Genomic DNA, 20,756 nt, shown 5'->3' on the forward strand with positions numbered 1-20,756 from the left:
AGAATTACAAAACCATGCTATTTCATTGAATAAATGTGGGAAAAGGTGATAAAATCCCCTAAATTAAGCACAAGATAAACCATGAAATTGGGGTTTATCAGGCATCCATCATTTAATTGTGCAAATGCTTTGTAATGTAAGTGAGAAATATACAAGCAATGAGATTTGTGAAATTTTTGAAAATCTAAACAAATAAGAGATATGTTTCCTTTAAGTGATTATCAAGCTTCCAATATTTTTTATTTAATTCATTGTGACTTGTGGGGGCCCTATAGAACTCCCTCCTCGTGTGGTGCTTCATATTTCTTGACTATTGTGGATAATTGTTCACGAGCGGTTTGGATATATTTGTTGAAAGAAAAGGCTGAGGTATTAATCATATTGAAAAAGTTTTTCACTTTGGTTGAAGGCCAATATAACAAGTATGTTAAAATGGTTCGATCTGATAATGGAGCGGAATTCATGTGTTTAAAACAATACTTCCTACAACTAGGCATTGTTCATCAATCGTCATGTGTTAATACACCACAACAAAATGGATGAGTGGAGTGCAAACATCGACATATTCTCAATGTTGCTAGATCATTACGTTTTCAAGGCAATCTTCCTATTCAGCTTTGGGGAGAATGTGTCTTAACTGCTAGCTATTTAATTAATCGTATGCCATCCTCAATATTGAAGGGCAGGACTCCGTATGAGGTTTTTCATGGAACAATTCCAAGTTATGAGCAGTTGCGGGTTTTTGGCTCTTTGCGTTATGCTCAAAATCAGAATAGGCAATGGGACAAATTTTCCAGCCGTAGCCGAAAATGTGTGTTTGTCGGGTATCCTTTTGGGCAAAAAGGATGAAAATTATTTGACTTGGAAAAAGAATTTTTCTTTGTGTCTCGTGATGTCCATTTTGTTGAAGATACGTTCCCTTTTAAAGTGGATCAGGCTTTGGAACCAAAGATTGAAGATATTGAATCTCCTATGCTTGAAACAATTATTGAAGAAGACACACACAATAGGCCAAGTTCAACTCCCACACTTGGGCCCAGTACTCCACACTTAAATGACTGTGCTGGGAATTCCCTCATTGAAGCACCTATTGACAAACAAGGGGGAATGAGCTTAATGAAGACATTAAAGGGTACATCGCTGACGATACATCAGAACCAAGTGCAGTAGAAACAACGCCGACTTCCGATCTACCACTAGTCACAATGGACGTTCCACTTGGTCGGGGTCACCACATGAAGACACCCTCAATCAGGTTGCGCGATTTTGTCTGTACTGTCACGATACAAATAAACCCTACCGACCAACCTCCCTCTCCATCAAAATCCTCAGGTGTGTCCTATCTTATACAAAATTTTGTGAATTATAATTCTTTTTCCAAACAACACCGTAGTTTTCTTGCTTATCTCCAGACAGAATAGGAGCCTCTATTTTTCTCTCAAGCAGTTACAGATGAGCATTGGCGTGAAGTGATGTCCCAAGAAATTTGTGCACTTCAACTCAATGACACTTGGAAGCTCATAACAGTTCCCTCAGGAAAGAAAGCACATGGGTGTAAGTGGGTTTATAAAATTAAAAAAAATTTTGACGGGACAATAGAGAGGTTCAAAGCAAGACTGGTAATTTTGGGAAATAATCAAGTGAAAGACTTGGATTACAATGAAACATTTTTCCCAATGGTAAAGATGGTAACAATTTGCACAACACTTGCAATGGCAGCAGCCCAGGATTGTGAACTCCACCAGATGGATGTCCACAATGCATTTCTTCATGGAGAACTTGATGAGGATATTTACATGAAGCTTCCCCCTGGTTTTCAAGTGCCTCAACAAGGACTGGTCTGTAAACTTCAAAAGTCTCTCTACGGACTGCGGCAGGCTCCACGTTGCTGGTTTGCAAAATTTTCATCTGCCCTCCTTCGATATGATTTTAAGCAATCCCCAAAGGACCATTCCTTGTTTAGCCTTTGCCACAATAGCGTAAAATTGGTAGTTTTGGTATTGATGAACCCCAATCTTAGGGTTCACTTTGTGTAGAATTTAGAGGTTTTTACCAATATTTTGTCACACTTATCCATATAAAATGTATGGTTTTATGTTTCTTTCCCGAGTTTGCTTGATGAATGAAAACATACTTTTTAGGCCTTAATTGTGCTATATTTTTATCTCCCTCTATTACCATTTGATGCTGTAATCCATTTGTTGAGTGATTTCAGAGTTTATAGGGGGGCAAGAATGGTCTAGAAGAGAGGAAGAAAGCATGCATAAGTGGAAGGAGCATGGAAAATGGAGCTTTGGAGTATTAGCACCGACGTGCACGCGTGGGAGATGAATTCTGAAATTGGTGCGCAAGCATGGATGCACAGGCGTCGCTGGGCGAAATCTTCATCGACGCGTACGCACACCTGACGCATACGCGTGGATCACAAAAGCCCATCGACGCGTACGCATAAGCCACGCGTACGCGTGATACGCGCACGTGACCCCTTTAGTGAAAACGTTTTTAGCAATTTCAGAGGGTTCCTAGGCCCAATTCTGAGAGGAATTCTGACGGGAAAAGATTAAAAGAACCAAGGATTGAAGGAGAACACATCTTTTACACTCTTTTCTAGTTAGTTACTTTTGGAAGTTACATTTTTAGGGAGAGAAACTCCAACTTCTCTCTAGGGTTTTTGACTTTCTCAATCCCAATTGTACTTGGATACTTTGGTGAGATCTAAATTTGATTCAAGTTTGCATTGCTCTAGATTGTAGATCCTCTTCTTCTATTCTCAATTTAGTATTTTTGATGTTCTAGTATTGTAGATCTTGTATCTAGACCTTTGTTACTTTGATTTCCATTAATGAATTGAGGAGTTTCACTTTCATTGTTGTTAATTGTTTGATTGTTGTTGATTTTTTGTAATAGATAGCCTTAATTCAATTCCTTTCTCCAATTTCATGATGTCTTCCATTATTGCTCACCAAATGCTTGATGAAACGTCAAATTTAGCTATGGAGTAGTTCTTCACTCTTGGCTTAGGGGTTGGGTAATTGAAAACACTTGAATTATTAAGGTCCTTTGTTGATTGACAATTGGAAATTACTAATTGATTTGAATGACACTAACTTTAGTCTCTCCCTAGGATTAGAATAGGACTTGTGGACTCAAATTGATTATCTTCACTTGACTTTCCTTCATAGTTAAAGGTTAACTAAGTGGAGCAATAACCAATTGATGTCATGATTGATGGAGATAATGATGATAGGACTTTTAATTCTCAACCCTAGCTAAGGCTTTTATATTGATTGATTGTCATTCACTCTTGCTTGATTTCAAATTCTTGTGCCCCTTAGTTTCATTGTCAATTGTTTGTTACTTTTTTGCAAGCTAGTTTACACTTCTCGTATTCTACCTCAACACCAAGAGATTCCTAACCAATGATGTGCATCCTAAGGCAACTCCTAGGGAGAACGACTCGAGACTAATACTCTCGGTTATTGATTTGAATTGTGGACACACACTTTCTTTGTTTGATGCATTATAGTTTGTTGGTTTAGAGCTATACTCACGATATAATTCCATTAGAGAATTCTATACCGACAAAATATCACTCATCAAAATGGCGCCATTGCCGGGGAGTTGCAATTGTGTGCCATGTTGTTGGTTAGTGTAAATATATGGATATGTGAATACTTGCATTCATTGATTGTTTGATAGTTCAATTGTTAGTTAGGATTAATCTTTGTTTAGTGCATCTTATTGTCATGAGCTCCATACTTCTTTCTTTGAAAGACTCATTCACTACCGGATCCTAGCTTAGCCCCTTTTGATCCAGAAATTGAGAGAACTATCTCACATCTTAGGCAAGCTAGAAGACGGTTAGCCTTTGAAGGTGGTGAAAGGGTTTTTACCAATTCACTAACCGTATCCGAGGGTGAATTGGACACGTCATTTGAGGAAGAAACCATCTATTCTTCCATCGATACTACTAATTCTTCTTCTATCAATCTAGGTACCGAACCGATGGCCACTCCAAGGAGAGTCACTCTTAAGGAAGCCGGTGCTCCAGACTTTGTTTTTCAACCGCTTCAAGTGCATTATCCGGAGTTAAACACTAATTTTGAACTCAAGACTGCTTTGATTCATCTTCTACCCAAGTTTCATGGACTCTCCGCCCAAGATCCTATTAGACACCTTAGCGATTTTCAAGGTGTGTGTTCAATAACAAGGCGGGAGGGTTCTGATGAGGTTGCTATTTGGTTGTTTGCCTTCCCTTTCCCTCTAGAGGGAAGAGCCAAAGAGTGATTTTACACTTTGTCCGATGAGATTGTTGGTGATTGGAATTTTCTTAGAAGGGAGTTCTTAGATAAATTCTTTCCTTCGGAGGTGACGGATAAATTGAGGAAAGAAATTTTATGCATTGTCCAAGGTGAAATGGAAACTCTATACGAGTATTGGGAAAGGTTTCGGAAACTGCTTGACTCATGCCCTCACCATATGATTGACACTCTAGTGTTGATAAGCTATTTTTGCCAAGGAATGAAACCACAAGACAAGATCCTCTTGGATGCCTCAAATAATGGTTTCTTGACAAAGTATAGAACGGCGGAGGAGGCATGGCAATTGATCATCGATTTGGCCTAGTCCACCCAACATGCTAGACAAAGAAACAACCATCCAAGAGCTATAAATGAAATTTCTACTAGTGGTGAGACCACCGCCCTTACCAAAACCTTGGGAGAAATGACAAACATTCTAAAGCAACTCCAACTAAATCAACAACAACCTCCACCTCCTCAACCACAACAAAGTCCACAATTGGTCCCCCAAAGAGTGTGCGGAATTTGCTCTTGTTACACCCATTACACTGATGAATGTCCAAACCTCCAAGAAGATAATACTTTGGCGGCTACTAATGCCTACTACAATCGTCCAAACAAAGGTTATCATCAACAAGCAGGAAACTATAGCCAAGGGGATAATTTTAATCAAGGGTGGCAAGATAACTCTAACCAAGGATGGAGGGACAATTATAATCAAGGAGGAAGAGACAATAGTGGGAACCAAAGATGGAACAACAACAACAACTAACAAAACTAATACCAACAAAATCTCCCATACCAAAACTAAAACCAAGGAAGAGTCTCCCAAACCTACCAAGCACCTCATCAAAGGCAAGCACCTCCATCCAATTAACCACAAGCCCCCCAAATCACTTATCCTTCCCCTTCTTCCAACCAAGATGAGGCACTCCGCTCCATCCTCCAAGGGCAAAAGGAGCTTCAAACAACACCTGCCACAAGCCTTACCAGTCTCAATTCTACACTCCAAGCCTTTATTTCCCGAATAGAACCACCCTCAAGCTCTACCTATACCTCTACCACTCAACCCTCAAGTTCAAGTGCCTTACCCTCTCAACCTCTACCCAACCCCAAGGGTGGCATCAATGCCATTACCTTGAGGTCTGGTACCAAATTGCAAGAGAGGAGTCATGAAGAGCCAAGTCCAATAGAGGTTGAAGATGGGGTTGAGATAGAAGAAGTTGAAGAGGAGGATGAAGCCCAAGAGGTAGTTGAAGAAGTGATTGCTCAACCAAGGGGAGGAATACCTAAGGATGGGGATGTCTTGCAAGATGCTACTCCAATCCCATTTCCCACATTGGCAAGGAAGACTAAGAAGCGAGTTGAGTTGGATCCCAAAATAGTGGAGATGTTCAAGAAAGTTGAGGTAACCATTCCTCTCTTTGATGCTATCCGCCAAGTACCTAAATATGCAAAGTTTCTAAAGGACTTATGTATGAATAAGGAAAAAATTTGTGAATTAGAAACTATTCCATTGGGAAGTTCAATCTCCGCTTTAATGGATGGTGTGCCGGAGAAGTGTGGTGACCCCGACCCTTGCCTAATAACGTGCACCATAGATGCAGTTGAATTTGTTGATTGTATGTGCGATCTTGGCGCTTGCGTGAGTATTATGCCCTTGTCCGTCTATGAAGTCTTAAAGCTTCCACCATTGAAACGGTCGGCCGCCCGGTTTGTTTTGGCGGACAAAAGCATAATTTCCGTAGTTGGTATTGCGGAGGAAGTTTTAGTAAGTATAAAGGGGTTGGTCTTCCCGATTGATTTTCATATTCTCAAGATTCCCCCTAGTGATTCTGGAAGGACTTCATCTATTTTGCTAGGGAGGCCATTTTGGAAGACCGCCCGATTCAAATTAGACGCGTTTTCGGGTACCTACTCATTTGAGATCGATGGAAGAGAAGTGAGCTTTAATCTTGATGAAGCCATGAGACATCCACTAGAGGATCACTCTATTTTTCGATGTGATTTGATTAACAATGTTGTGGCCCAAGTTCAACAAGATAATTTTGATGGAAAGAGTATGATTGAAGAACCAAGTGTGGGGAGTTCCCATGTATGTGAAGAAGATGTCTTATCATCTCCAATGTCACCGGATGACAAAATGCCGAGTCATGAACAAAAGATAGATTTGAAACCACTCCCGGCCCACCTAAAATATGCCTTCCTTGAAGATGACCAAAAGCTCCCGGTAATTTTTTCTAAGGAGCTCTCCCCCCACCAAGAGGAGAAGTTGCTTAATGTCTTAAGGAGGAACAAGAAGGCCATTGGGTGGAGCTTAGCAGACTTAATTGGCATTAGCCCCCAAGTGTGTGAACACTGAATTTTCTTAGAAGAAGGAGCCAAATCCGTTAGACAACCTCAAAGGCATCTCAATCCTACCATTCTAGAGGTTGTGAAGAAGGAGGTCACCCGGTTATTAGAAGCAGACATTATCTATCCAATTTCGGATAGAGAGTGGGTGAGTCCCGTCCAAGTGGTTTCGAAAAAATCTGGTGTTACTACAATCAAGAACGAACAAGGAGAGCTTATAGCCACAAGAGTCCAAAAGTCATGGAAGGTGTGTATTGACTATCGGCGCCTAAACTTGGCCACTAGGAAGGATCACTTTCCGTTGCCCTTCATCGATCAAATGGTTGATCATGTGGTAAATCTCATTACTGTTTCTTAGATGGCTATTCTGGATATTTTCAAATCCACATTACTCCAAATGACCAAGAAAAAACCACCTTCACATGCCTGTTCGGAACGTATGCGTATAAGAGAATGGCATTTGGCTTGTGCAACGCACCGGCAACGTTCCAAAGGTGTATGATGAGTATACTTGCGGATCTTTTGGAGCAATGCATGGAGGTGTTCATGGATGATTTTTCTATTTATGGGGACTCTTTTGTCCTTTGCTTGGACAATCTAGCAAAAGTTCTAGAGAGGTGTACTAAATCAAACCTTGTGTTAAATTTTGAGAAATGCCATTTTATGGTTAGACAAGGTATTATTTTAGGACACATTGTCTCTAAAGATGGGATCTCGGTGGATCCAACAAAGGTCAATGTTATTTCTAGTATGCCTTACCCCTCTTCTGTGAGGGAAGTCCGTGTGTTTCTTGGACATGCAGGTTTTTACCGGCGATTCATTAAGGACTTTAGTAAGGTGGCGTTACCTCTCTATCGATTGTTGCAAAATGATGTGGAATTTGATTTAAGTGAAGAGTGCATGGAGGCGTTTGACAAGCTCAAGATTGCTTTGACCCAAGATCCCATCGTTAGAGGGCCGGATTGGACTCGGCTATTCGAGATAATGTGTGATGCATCAAACTACGTGGTGGGAGCGGCGCTAGCACAGCGCAAGGGTAAAATTCCTTATGTCATTGCCTATGCCTCAAAAAATTTAGATGGAGCGCAATCCAATTATACCACCACCGAGAAAGAGTTGTTAGCTATTGTCTTTACCTTGGATAAATTTCAGGCTTATCTACTTGGCTCTAAGGTGGTGGTATACTCGAATCATGCGGCATTGAAATATTTGTTGGCCAAAAAAGAATCCAAACCTAGGTTGATCCGATAGGTGTTGCTATTGCAAGAATTTGACCTAGAAATCAAAGATAGGAGTGGTTTGCAAAACTTAGTGGCGGACTACTTGAGTCGCCTTGAGCACACAAAGGGCAATTCCACTCCTATTAATGATACATTCCCTCTCGAGGGCTTGCTAGCAATATTCGAGGTGACCCCTTGGTATGCACCTATTGCCAATTACTTGGTTGCTCGCACCTTTCCTCCTAATTTTCCTCAACATCAAAAGGATAAGCTCAAAAGCGAACCCAAATATTATGTATGGGATGACCCATACTTATGGAGATGTGGTGCCGATCACGTAATTCGAAGGTGTATACCGTAATTCGAGCATCAAGCTATTTTAGAGGCTTGCCACTCTTCCAAGAGTGGTGGCTATTTTGGTCCTCAAAGGACGGCTCGGAAGGTCTTGGATTGTGAGTTTTGGTGGCCTACCCTTTTCAAAGATGCATCTCTCTTTTGTAGTTCTTGTCCACAATGTCTTAGGTTTGGAAATATCTCTAAGAAGAATGAGATACCCCAACAAACAATGTTGTTTTGTGAAATCTTTGATGTTTGGGGTATTGACTTTATGGGATCCTTTACAAATTCTAATGGTTTCATGTACATTTTGCTAGCCGTTGACTATGTTTCCAAGTGGGTGGAGGCAATCCCCACTAGAACCGATGATGCTAATGTAGTGATTTCTTTTGTTCGGAATAACATTATTTGCCACTTTGGATTGCCACGAGCAATCGTGAGTGATCAAGGCTCGCATTTTTTCAACAAAAGAATGGCAGGGTTAATGAAGAAGTATGGCATCATCCATAAAGTGGCCATGGCATACCACCCACAAATGAACGGCCAAGCCGAGGTCTCCAATCGGAAAATCAAGCGCATATTGGAAAAGGTTAAGAAGCCTCACAGGAAATATTGGAGTTCTAAGCTTGGTGATGCGCTTTGGGCCTACCGAACGGCCTACAAGAAGCCGATTGGTATGAGCCCATTCCGGTTGGTTTATGGAAAGGCTTACCATCTATCGGTGGAGATAGAGTATAAAGCATATTGGGCCGTAAAAGAGTTAAACACAGGATTTGGGGTGCGCGTTGAAAGGAAGCTACAATTGGTGGAGCTTGAGAACCTTCGCTTGGAAGCATATGAGAATTCAAGGCTTTACAAGGAGAAGATGAAAGCGGTGCATGATAGAAACATTTTTAGAAGAGAGTTTAGAGCGGGAGAGTTAGTTCTCCTCTATATGGGGTCTACCACTTGCACCATCCCTCAAGCCCCAATATCTTCAAGGTTAATGGTCATCGTCTGAAGCTATACCATGGAGAAAAGATGAAAAGCAACAAAGAGGTTGAGGTGTTCCTCCTTGAGGATGCACCCGAAGGCGAAGAGATTTGAGCTAATGACCGTCCAACTTAAGGACGTTAAAGAAAAGTGCTAAGTGGGAGACACCCCACTATGGTACGATCTACCTTTGCTTATAGTTCTTGCACATAGCTTGTAGAATTTTTGTACCTTTGGTGATTGCTTGATTTGTGATTTGTGAGTTTGTTCATAGTATAGTTGCTTTTTGCTTGATTTTTATGCTAAATTGCTCATGAGGAGTCCATTGATAATGGTTTGATTGAATTGAGATGTTGAATAAATGCTTAAGGTTGAATGTTACATGAGATCTTTGATGTTTTTGACCCCTTTAGCATGCATTACTACCAATTTTGTGCTTTAATTAACTCTCCTCATGTGTATGAAAAAAAAAGGGCCATCCACGCACGTAACAGATGCATGCGCGTCGATTGCGCGTTTGCAACTCTTGGTACATTTTCCCAAGAGTTGTGCGAACATCGCACGAACACTGCGCGAAACGCGCAGCTACCTCCACGCGTATGCGTAGGGCACGCTCACGCGTCCTCTCTCCATCCTGACAATCCACGCGTGCGCGTCTATGGTGCGTACGCGTCGGTCGCTTTGCATGCCACCCCTGGTACATGCAACCCGATAGTTGCGCGAACGTCGCGCGAACACTGCGCAAAACGCGCAGCTGCCTCCACGCGTGTGTGCGCTTTGATGCGTACGCGTCCCTCACCATTCTACCAACCCACGTGTACGCGTGGGTGGTGCTCGCGCGCCCCTCTTCTTTTCCACCCATCCGCGCGCACGCGCATGTGGCGCGCACGCGTCGCTTCCACGACGCCACTTATGATGCAGCGCGCCCAGTTTGAGTTTTCCATCTCCATTCTCTTCTTCCATTCATTCTTCCTTTCTTCTTCACCCCCTCCTATCACCTTCTCACCTTACCATCACCTCTGATAGCACCATCCGCCGCCACTGCCGCCGACCACCGCCTTCGGCGGATCATCTCTTCCTTCCATTTCTTCTCTCCTATCTTCACTTGCCCTACACCTTGCCCCCTCTCTCTACTCAAGGTTTTCTACTACTTCTTCTTTTCCTCTTTTTGTTCAAATTTTCTATCCTTAGTTGCATTCCATTGTTTTTCCCATTTCCCCTTAGTTACATTTTGCTTAATGCATTCTTGTTTAATTGCTTGCTTTCTTTTCCCATTTTCCATGGGTGTTGAGGTTGGATTTATCTCTTGCATTGGTGGGTTGTTTTGATATATTTTGACTTTTTGGTGATATGAGGTGTTGTTTGATGATTTGTATTGCATTTTGGGGGTGCTACATTGCTACATTTTCTCCACTTGCTTATTGTTTGAGGGTTACACACCAAGTGTTCGATGAAAGGCACCAATGAGTACTTATTTCAAATTTGACACTATGCTTTCAACTTGGTGCCCTTTCTCATTACACTTGCTTATCTTTGTGTGTGTTGAGCCTGTTATTCTTCATATTTCCCACTCACATGCTCATTACTTATGACTTGCTTCCTTGTGACATATTGCAAGATTATTAGTCCCACTCCCTCTAATTCCGCCTTACTTCTTTGTATTCTTCATTGTCATGGAATTGGACTAGGTGTATGACTTTCTTGTGCTTATTCCCTTCTTGCATATGCTACTTTGTATTATTATGGATGCTTGAGCCTATTCCTCTCATGCCTTTTACTTGCATGCTTATCTCCCTCTTGCATCCCATGCTAGTGCATTGCCCCATGTTTCAATTATTTTCTCGCTTGCATGTTGCAGCTGTCATGCTTTCAAGATACCTATTCTTTTGTGGCATTTGTCTCACTTGCATGTTATAATTCAGATGGCCATAAAAAAGGACAAGGAAAAGGAACCGAAGAAGTCGCCTACCAAAAGGACACCTCAAAGATCCACTGCCAAGGCTCACCATGCGCCCAAAGCTAAACCTCTCTCCAAGAAGGTGTGAAGCATTATTAATATTGATGCACAAGAGAAGGAGAACCCTGCAAAGGATCCCGCTAGGTTCCCCAACTGCTATTGTGAGCTTATGTACCCCATCATGATTGCAAGGAACTATCATTCTGAACCACTTCTTGCCTCTCCGAAGCATATAGCTCAAGTTGTGTTACCTCGCATTGAGCGGCGGCAGTGGGGGTTTCTCATGCGTCAACCCCAAGAATCCAATCTCTCGTGGGTAGTGGAGTTCTACTCCAATTACCACTCTCCTTCTCTTCGGACTATTTTTGTGTGCTGGAAGCAAGTCCCGGTCTCAGAAGACGCCATCCAAGGGATCCTCAAGGTCTTGCTAGTGGTGGCTGAGGTAGATGGTTACCAAGAGGTCCTCCGTCAGCGTGATGACTTTGATTTTGTTCTTGATTGGGATGCTATCCGCTGAGTCATTGCCGGACCGGAGTCATTTTGGACCCGAGGGAGCCTCAGGTCCCGACCTAAGGGCATTTTTGCGCGCCATCTTACCGTAGAGGCTCGAGCATGGACCCAAATCTTGTCTCATTATGTGTTTCCTAGCACTCACGAGACATTGATCACCGCGGACCTTGCCTTGCTAGTTTGGTGCATACTCACAGAGCGGCTGGTCAACATTGCATGCCTCATCCACTAAGCCATGGGTCATGTTCATGCCAAGGGTAACCTACCTTTTCCTGCCCTGGTGACGGAGTTAGTTACTGCTGCTGGTGTTCCCCGAGAGACTAAAGATCGGAAAGCAATGGTTCCGATAGAGGACGACGTCATCCCAACCGAAAAATATCTCAAGCCTCCGGTGGAAATCAGACACCTTGCCATAGCTACTCCTTTGGATATCCCTACCACTTCTTCTACACCACAAGGATCGTCCCATCATCTGCTTCTAAACGTCCATAGCAAGACGGACCGATATGAACGGCGCAACCAACGCCGATTTGCTTATGTGAAGAAGCTTTTGAGTTCTGTGACACCACCTATGGAGGAGCCGGAGATCTCTACATCCACTTCGAACTTAAGTGAAGACGACATTCATGAATGGGATAGTGGAAGTTTTGGACCTGATCACCCCTTGCGCCTTACCACTAGCACGGAGGACCGTGCTAATTCTTAAGTGTGGGGAGGTCGTTCGACCGATCTCTGTAGGTAATAATTTTTTCCTTTCAACACCCATAATGTTGATTTTCCTTTGTTAATTAGGATACATTGCATGGTTAGTTTTTGTATTTGAACATTTCTTGCATGTTAGGACTACTTGGTTAGTTAGGGTGATAACTTCGTTTCCAAAAAATTATCTATAGGGCACCCTACCAATTTGGAAATTTTTGTGTTAATCTTGCTTGAAAAATGTATTTTGGAACATGGTTTTGGGCCAAGAACACAAGCATGTGAGACTTTAGCCTAATTGCATGGTTACATCTTATAACCACTTATTTTCATTCTTGTGTGCATTGTTCTCCTTCTATGATTGTGATCCTTGATTTGTTCGATTCTTTATGTCCATTATTCCATGTAGACATGCATTTTATATGATTGAGGCCATCATTTCATTTAGCTCACATACCCAAATGGCCTACTCGTCATCAATCATTGTTAGCCAACTTTGAGCCTATGATAAACCCCTTTGTTCTAATATTAGCACATTACAAGCCTTCAAGTGAAAAAAATAATAATTATCCTTATTTGGATCTTTGATTGGCTTAGGCTAATGTGTGTGTGTCATTCAAGTGTGGGAAACCTTGGAACATTGGTTGGGATAAAAAGGGTGTTTAGAATTTTTATTGAAAATCTTGGGAATTGGGTACATCTTCATGCATTAAATATGAAGCCATGTGCAATGATGCTCTTATATATGTTTGAAGTTGAAAAGAAAGAAAAGAAAAACAAAAATATATACACAAAGATGAAAAAGTGAAAAAAAAAGAAAAGAAAAGAAAAGAAAAAGAAAAAGAAAGAAATAAAAAGGGAACAAAATGTCCCAAAGAGAAGTCCAATGAAAATCAATGCATATGTGTTATGATAAAAAGAAAGAATGCATGAGTATGTGAAAAAGTGAGAAGAATGGGTAGTTAGGTTAGTTAGATTTGCATAGGTTGCTATATAGGTTAGATGGGAAGCTTATGTTAATCAAAGATTCAAATATTGAGCTCACTTAGCTATATATAACCCTTACCTTGACCCTAACCCCATTACAACCTAAAGAAAAGACCTCTGAGGGAGATTGCCAACCCTTTGGCAACTATCAAATACGGACGAACTCTCTAGAATCCTTAAAGAGAGTAGGCCAGTAAAAGCCACTTTGGAGAACCTTGGTGGCTGTCCGCTCACCTCCAAAGTGTCCTTCATAGTCAGAGCCATGCCAATGCCATAGAATTCTCGGTGCCTCTTCTTTAGACACAAAGCATTGGATTATTCTATCTGAGCATCTCTTAAAGAGATATGGCTCATCCCATAAGTAGTAATTTGCATCATGCATGAGTTTCTAGGCTTGCTGCTTGGTAAATCCCTTGGAAATGAACCTTATAGCTTTGTAACTTGAAATGTCTACAAACCAAGGCACTGTCCAGATGGCATAGAGTTGCTCATCTAGAAAGGATTCAGATATGTCAGTGGAGGGAGAAGAAGCCCCTGCTACTGGCTCAATCCGGGATAAGTGATTAGCCACCTGATTTTTTATCCCTTTTCTATCTCTAATTTCTATATCAAACTCTTGCAGGAGTAATACTCATCTTATACGTCTGGATTTAGATTTCTGCATAGTGAGTAGATACTTTAGAGCAGCATGGTTAGTATAAATAATGACCTTAGATCCTACTAGGTAGGATCTGAACTTGTCAATGGCATAAACCACTGCAAGTAGCTCATTTTCTGTAGTAGTATAGTTTTTCTATGCATCATTTAATACGCGACTAACATAATAAATGATATGCAGAAGCTTGTCATGTCTCTGCCCTAGGACTGGGCCAATTGCATGATCACTGGCATCATACATTAGCTCAAATGGTAAGTCCCAGTTGGGTGCAGAGATGATAGGAGCAATGACAAGCTTGGCTTTCAAAGTTTCAAAGTTTCAAAGGCGTACATGCATTTTTGGTCAAAAACGAAGGGAACGTTAGTGGCCAAGAGATTGCACAGGGGTTTTGCGATTTTAGAGAAATCTTTTATGAACCTCCTGTAGAATCCTGCATGTCCTAGGAAAATTCTTATTGCCTTGACATTAGTAGGTGGAGGCAATGATAAACCACTATTTTATGGTTTATCTTGTGCTCAATTGAGTGGTTTTGATCAATTCTCTACACACTTATTCATATAATTTGCATGGTTTTACAAATCCTTCCAAATTCTGTGATATAGTTGAAAACATGTTTCCTAGGCCTTTAAACTATCAATTTTAATTACCCTTTATTACCATTCGATGTCGTGATCTGTGTGTTAAGTGTTTTTAGGCTTTATAGGGCAGGAATGGCTTGGAGGGTGGAAAGAAAACATACAAAAGTGGAAAGAATGTAAGAAAAATGAAGTTTTGAGAAGCTAGTAGCGACGCGTACGCATGACTAGCTGGTGCACGAAATTGTGATTACACTTTTCACAACATCGCAAAATTAACCAGCAAGTGCACTGGGTAGTCCAAGTAATACCTTACGTGAGTAAGGGTCGATCCCACGGAGATTGTCGGCTTGAAGCAATCTATGGTTATTTTGTAAATCTTAGTCAGGAGATTAATGATAAAAGTGATTGTATTTATGAAAAATAAATAACATAAAATAAATAGTACTTGTGATTCAATAATGAGAAACAGGCTGAGGTTCCGGAGATGCTCTGTCATCTGAATCTCTGCTTTCCTACTGTCTTCTTCTCCAAACACGCATGGCTTCCTTGAATGGCAAGCTGTATGATCCTCTTAGATGAAAAATACCAGGTACGATGTCTGCACGGCTAATCAACTGTCAGATTTCTCGTCTCGGATGACAAATACCAAGTACAGCTACCGCACGGCTAATCATCTGTCAGTTCCTACTAGCGTCAGAATAGGACCCTTGTCCTTTTGCACACTGTCACTGCGCCCAACATTCGCAGGTTTGAAGCTCGTCATAGTCATTCCCTCCCAGATCCTACTCGGAATACCACAGACAAGGTTTAAACTTTTCGGATCCCAGGAATGCTGCCAATTAGTTCTAGCCTATACCACGAAGGTTCCAACCTCCGGACTCGGTCCGTGGATTAGAAACCCAAGAGATACGCACTCAAGCTGTCACCCAATAACTACGTTGAGCTAAGATAGAACGGGAGTGGTTGTCAGGAACGCGTTCATAGGTTGAGGATAATGATGAGTGTCAAGGATCATCATATTCTCTATATTGAAGTACGAGTGAGTATCTTAGAATAGAATCAAGTGTGATTGAATAGAAAACAGTAGTAATTGCATTAATCCATTGAAACACAGCAGAGCTCCTCACCCCCACCTATGGGGTTTAGAGACTCATGCCGTAGAAGATACAATATGAAGTGTAAAATGTCATGAGGTACAAAATGAATCTCTAAAAGTAGTTTTTATACAAGACTAGTAACTTAGGTTTTCAGAAAATGAGTAACTAAGTGCAGATAGTGCAGAAATCCACTTCCGGGACCCACCTGGTGCATGCCTGGGCTGAGCTTTCAAGCTTTCACGTTCATATGCTCAAAGTTGGCATTAAACGCCACCCTGAGTGCCAGAATGGGCGTTTAACGCCGAAAAAGGTGCCAGTTCTGGCGTTTTACGCCAGAAAGTTTTAGGATGACTTTAGACGCCAGTTTTGGCCATCAAATCTCGGGCAAAGTATAGACTATTATATATTGCTGGAAAGCCCAGGATGTCTAATTTCCAACTCAATTAAGAGCGTGGTAATTGGACTTCTGTAGGTCGAGAAAATCCATTTCGAGTGCAGGAGGTTCAGAATCCAATAGCATCTGTAGTCTTTTTTCAGCCTCTGAATCAGATTTTTGCTCAGATCCCTCAATTTCAGCCAGAAAATACCTGAAATTATAGAAAAACACACAAACTCATAGGAAAGTCTAGAAATGTAATTTTTAAATAAAAATTAATAAAAATCTAATAAAAAGTAACTAAAACATACTAAAAACTATGTAAAACAATGCCAAAAAGGGTACAAATTATCCGCTCATCACAACACCAAACTTAAATTGTTGCTCGTCCCCAAGCAACTATAAACAAAATAGGATAAAAATAAGAGAAAGTACAATAATTTCCAAAATATCACTGAAGCTTAGTTCCAATTAGATGAGCGGGGCTAGTAGCCTTTTTGCTTCTGAATAGTTTTGGCATCTCACTTCATCCTTTGAAGTTCAGAATGATTGGCATCCATAGGAACTCAAAATTCAGATAGTGTTATTGATTCTCCTAGTTCAGTATGTTGATTCTTGAACACAGCTACTTTATGAGTCTTGGCCGTGACCCTAAGCATTTTGTCTTCCTATATTACCACCGGATACATAAATGCCACAAACACATAACTGGGTGAACCTTTTCAGATTGTGACTCAGCTTTGCTAGAGTCCCCAGTTAGAGGTGCCCAGAGCTCTTGAGTACACTCTTTTTGCTTTTGGACCACGACTTTAACCACTCAGTCTCAAGCTCTTCACTTGGACCTTCATGCCACAAGCACATGGTTAGGGACAGCTTGATTTAGCCGCTTAGGCCAGGATTTTATTCCTTTGGGCCCTCCTATCTATTAATGCTCAAAGCCTTGGATCCTCTTTACCCTTGCCTTTTAGTTTAAAGGGTTATTGGCTTTTTCTGCTTGCTTTCTCTTTTTTCTTTCTTTTTCTTTTATTTTTCGCAAATTTTTTTTTCAAGCTTTGCTTTTCAGTCTTTTTCTTGCGTCAAGAATCAATTTCATGATATTTCAGATTATCAAATAATATTTCTCCTTTTTTCTTATTCTTTTAAGAGCCAACAATTTTAATATTCATAACAACAATATCAAAAACATGCACTGTTCAGGCATTCATTCAGAAAACAAAAGGTATTGCCACCACATCAAAATAATTAAACTAATTTCAAGACAAAATTCAAAATTCATGTACTTTTTGTTCTTTTGCAAATAAAAACATTTTTCATTTAAGAAAGGTGAATGATTCATGGAATCATTCATAGCTTTAAGACATAGACTCTAAACTTTATTGATCATGGAATAGAAATAAGACATAAAATAAACATAAAAGCAGACAAATAATAATAAAAGGAAGGAAATTAAAGACATAAAAATAAATGACTCTAATACTAATGCTTATGTGATTCTTAAAATAGGTTTCTAATAATAAAAGTTATCACAGAGTTAGGACTCAACAACCTTGATTTTGAGGGATAGGTGCTCCTTCAATCTGTGGGATGTCTGGCTCTTCAAGGATCAGCTTCTGGCGCTTTAGTTCCTGTAACTGACGCCCTTGCTTCTCTTGTTCTCTGAGCAGTTTGTAGAGCATGCTATTCTGATTCTCCTGCTCTTCTTTGAGTTGATCCATAGATTCTTGCAGCTTGTTGACAGATGCTTCTAAGCGGGTCCAACAGTCAAATTGAGGGATTTCTGGGAGGATCTCATGTGCCCCTTTCTTGACGAGGTCGTCTTGTACTTAAGGTCCATCCATTACCCTTTTAGTGATTGGGTGTTCAACTGGGATATATTCATCCACACCTATCTGTACCCCCACATCTTTACATAACAGACTGATCAAGCTTGGGTAAGCCAATTTGGCCTCAGTTGATTCCTTGTTTGCAAATAAGTAAATTTCACAAGGAATTAATTGATGAACCTTCACTTCTTTTCCTAGCATAATACAGTGGATCATCACTGCTCTTTTGACAGTGACTTCAGAGCGGTTGTTGGTGGGAAGTATAGATCACCCAATGAAATCCAGCCAGCCCCTAGCAACTGGCTTGAGGTCTCATATCTTCAGTTGGTTTGGGATACCTTTTGAATTGGTTATCCACTTAGTTCCAGGGAGGCATATGTCCTCTAGAACTTGATCTAACTTTTTATCTTTAGCCATTCTCTTATTAAAGAATTCTAGATCATCCTGTAGTTGAGGAAGTTTGAGGATGTCTCTCACTTTGTCAAGATGGAAGTAGATAATCCTCCCTTTGACCATGGTTCAAAAAGTGTGGAAGGCAGTTCCCTCTATTCTTTGCTTATCTGTCAGCCACAAATTTGCATAGAATTCCTGGACCATGTTTTTTCCCACATTCATCTCAGGATTAGCTAGGATTTCCCATCCTCTGTTTCGAATATGCTCTTGGATCTCTGGATATTCGTCTTCTTTCAGATCGAACTTGACTTCCGGGATCACTGATCTTCTGCACACTATTTTGAAGTAATAATCTGCATGTTCTTTGGTGCAGAACCTCTCATGCATCCATTGTGGTTTTGGATTATTTTCTTTCTTGCCTCTTGGAGTGGTTTGTTTTCCTTTAGGGGCCATGATCTTGGTCAGTGATCACGGAAAATCACACCAAACTTAGAGGTTTGCTTGTCCTCAAGCAAAAACAAAGAAAGAAGATGAGTAGATGGAGAGAAGGATTCGAATGATGGAGGATGGGTAATGGCCGAATGCATAAATAGAGGGGAGGGAGGGTATGGTTTCAAAAAGATTTGAAAAAGATATGATTGAAAGATATGATTGATACGAGATAACCACGATATGCGAAAGAGAAGATTGTTTTCAAAATTTAAGAGATATGAAGAAGATATGAGGAAGTTAAATCTGAATTTTTGTTTATGCATCTAAGAATTAAAAGATAGTATGAATGAATTGAAAAGATTTGGAAAGAAATTGGAAAGATAAATGAGTTTTTTGAAAAAGATTTGAAAAGATTTTGAAGGAGAATTAAAAGGAATTTATAAGATTATGAATTTTTTTGTTAATGGAAGTTAGAAATTGAATGTTTGTAATGTTTAAATGCAGAAAATTTTGAATTAAAACAAGAAAATTCGAAAAAAATTGAATTGCAAACAAAATTGCCTCTCCCCTAGCTGTTCTGGCGTTAAACGCCCAGAATGAATATCATTCTGGGCGTTTAACGCCTATCTGGTGGCCATTTTGGGCGTTTAACGCCCAGCCAGATACCCTGGCTGGCGTTAAATGCCAGAAATCCTTTTTCACTGGGCGTTTTTCTGAACGCCCAGGATGCTACTGTTTCTGGCATTAAACGCCCAGAATGTGGCCCATTCTGGCGTTTAACGCCCAGAATGATATCTTTACTGGCGTTAAACGCCTAGAATAATAGCCATTCTGGCGTTTAACGCCCAATTTGCCTCCTTACTGGCGTTTTAACGCCAGTGAGCGCTTTTTCTCTGTGATTCTTTTGTTTTATGTTTTGAACCTTCATTTCCTTGACTTTTTCACTGATAAGCATTAACAAACATAATTAACAAAATTAAATAAACTTATATAACTGTTATAAACATCTAAATAATGGCTGGGTTACCTCCCAGCAAGCGTTCCTTTACAGTCTTTAGCTGGACTTGACTAAGCTTTTTAATTTAGTCTCAGTTTTGAGCATTCTTTCTCAATATTGCCTTCAAGATAATGTTTGATTCTCTGTCTATTAAAATGAATTTTTTGTCAGAATCAACATCTTGAAGCTCTACATAACCATATGGTGACACACTTGTAATCACATATGGTCCCCTCCACCGGGATTTCAATTTCCCAGGGAACAATCTGAGCCTAGAGTTAAATAGTAGGACCTTCTGTCCTGTCTCAAAGACTCTAGATGATAGCCTTTTGTCATGCCATCTTTTTGCTTTCTCTTTATAAATTTTAGTATTTTCAAAAGCATTGAGTATGAAATCTTCCAGCTCATTCAACTGGAGTAATCTTTTCTCTCCAGCTATCTTAGCATTAAGGTTTAGGAACCTGGTTGCCCAATAGGCCATGTGTTCCAGTTCCACTGGCAGATGACAGGCTTTTCCATTCACAAGTTGGTATGGAGAGGTCCCTACAGGAGTCTTGAATGCTGTTTTGTATGCCCACAGAGCATTATCCAGACTTCTTGCCAAATCCCTTCTACAGTTACTTACAGTCCGTTCCAGGATTCGTTTTAGTTCTCTATTCGAGACTTCAGCCTACCCATTTGTCTGTGGATGATATGGAGTTGCCACTTTATGGTTAATTCTATATCGTACCAGAGCAGAGTCAAGCTGTTTATTACAGAAATGAGTGCCTCCATCACTGATCAGTACCCTAGGGACACCGAACCTGTTGAAGATATGCTTCTGGAGGAACTTCATCACTGTTTTAGTATCATTAGTGGGTGTTGCAATTGCTTCTACCCATTTAGATACATAGTCTACTGCCACCAGAATATAAGTGTTTGAATATGATGGTGGGAAAGGCCCCATGAAGTCAATACCCCATACATCAAGCAACTCAATCTCTAGGATCCCTTGCTGTGGCATGGGATAACCGTGAGGAAGATTACCAGCTCTCTGACAACTGTTACAGTTACGTACAAACTCTCGGG

The 20,756-nt window shown here is 40.7% G+C and overlaps 1 protein-coding gene across 1 annotated transcript; it reads left to right on the forward strand.

Moving 5' to 3' along the window:
• Positions 1 to 1,685: 1,685 nt before the first annotated feature.
• LOC140180621 (uncharacterized) lies at positions 1,686 to 9,209 on the forward strand. Its single transcript, XM_072221875.1, has 7 exons — positions 1,686 to 1,891; positions 3,846 to 4,192; positions 5,333 to 5,709; positions 5,788 to 6,531; positions 7,012 to 7,090; positions 7,549 to 7,832; positions 8,547 to 9,209. The coding sequence occupies exons 1-7, from the start codon at positions 1,686 to 1,688 to the stop codon at positions 9,207 to 9,209; spliced, it is 2,700 nt and encodes an 899-aa protein (XP_072077976.1).
• The last annotated feature ends 11,547 nt before the right edge of the window (positions 9,210 to 20,756 follow it).

This window comes from Arachis hypogaea, chromosome 17 (assembly GCF_003086295.3).
Source record: "Arachis hypogaea cultivar Tifrunner chromosome 17, arahy.Tifrunner.gnm2.J5K5, whole genome shotgun sequence".
Classification (NCBI taxonomy): domain Eukaryota; kingdom Viridiplantae; phylum Streptophyta; class Magnoliopsida; order Fabales; family Fabaceae; genus Arachis; species Arachis hypogaea.

Bases quoted from the DNA above. Each gene is read 5' to 3' on its own strand.
- LOC140180621 (XM_072221875.1), top strand. From the start codon at position 1,686: ATGGTAACAATTTGCACAACACTTGCAATGGCAGCAGCCCAGGATTGT. The intron at 4,193-5,332 runs GTGTGTGTTCAA...TTTCCCGAATAG, and splicing joins ACACCTTAGCGATTTTCAAG to AACCACCCTCAAGCTCTACC. The intron at 7,833-8,546 runs GTATACTCGAAT...TATGTTTCCAAG, and splicing joins TACTTGGCTCTAAGGTGGTG to TGGGTGGAGGCAATCCCCAC.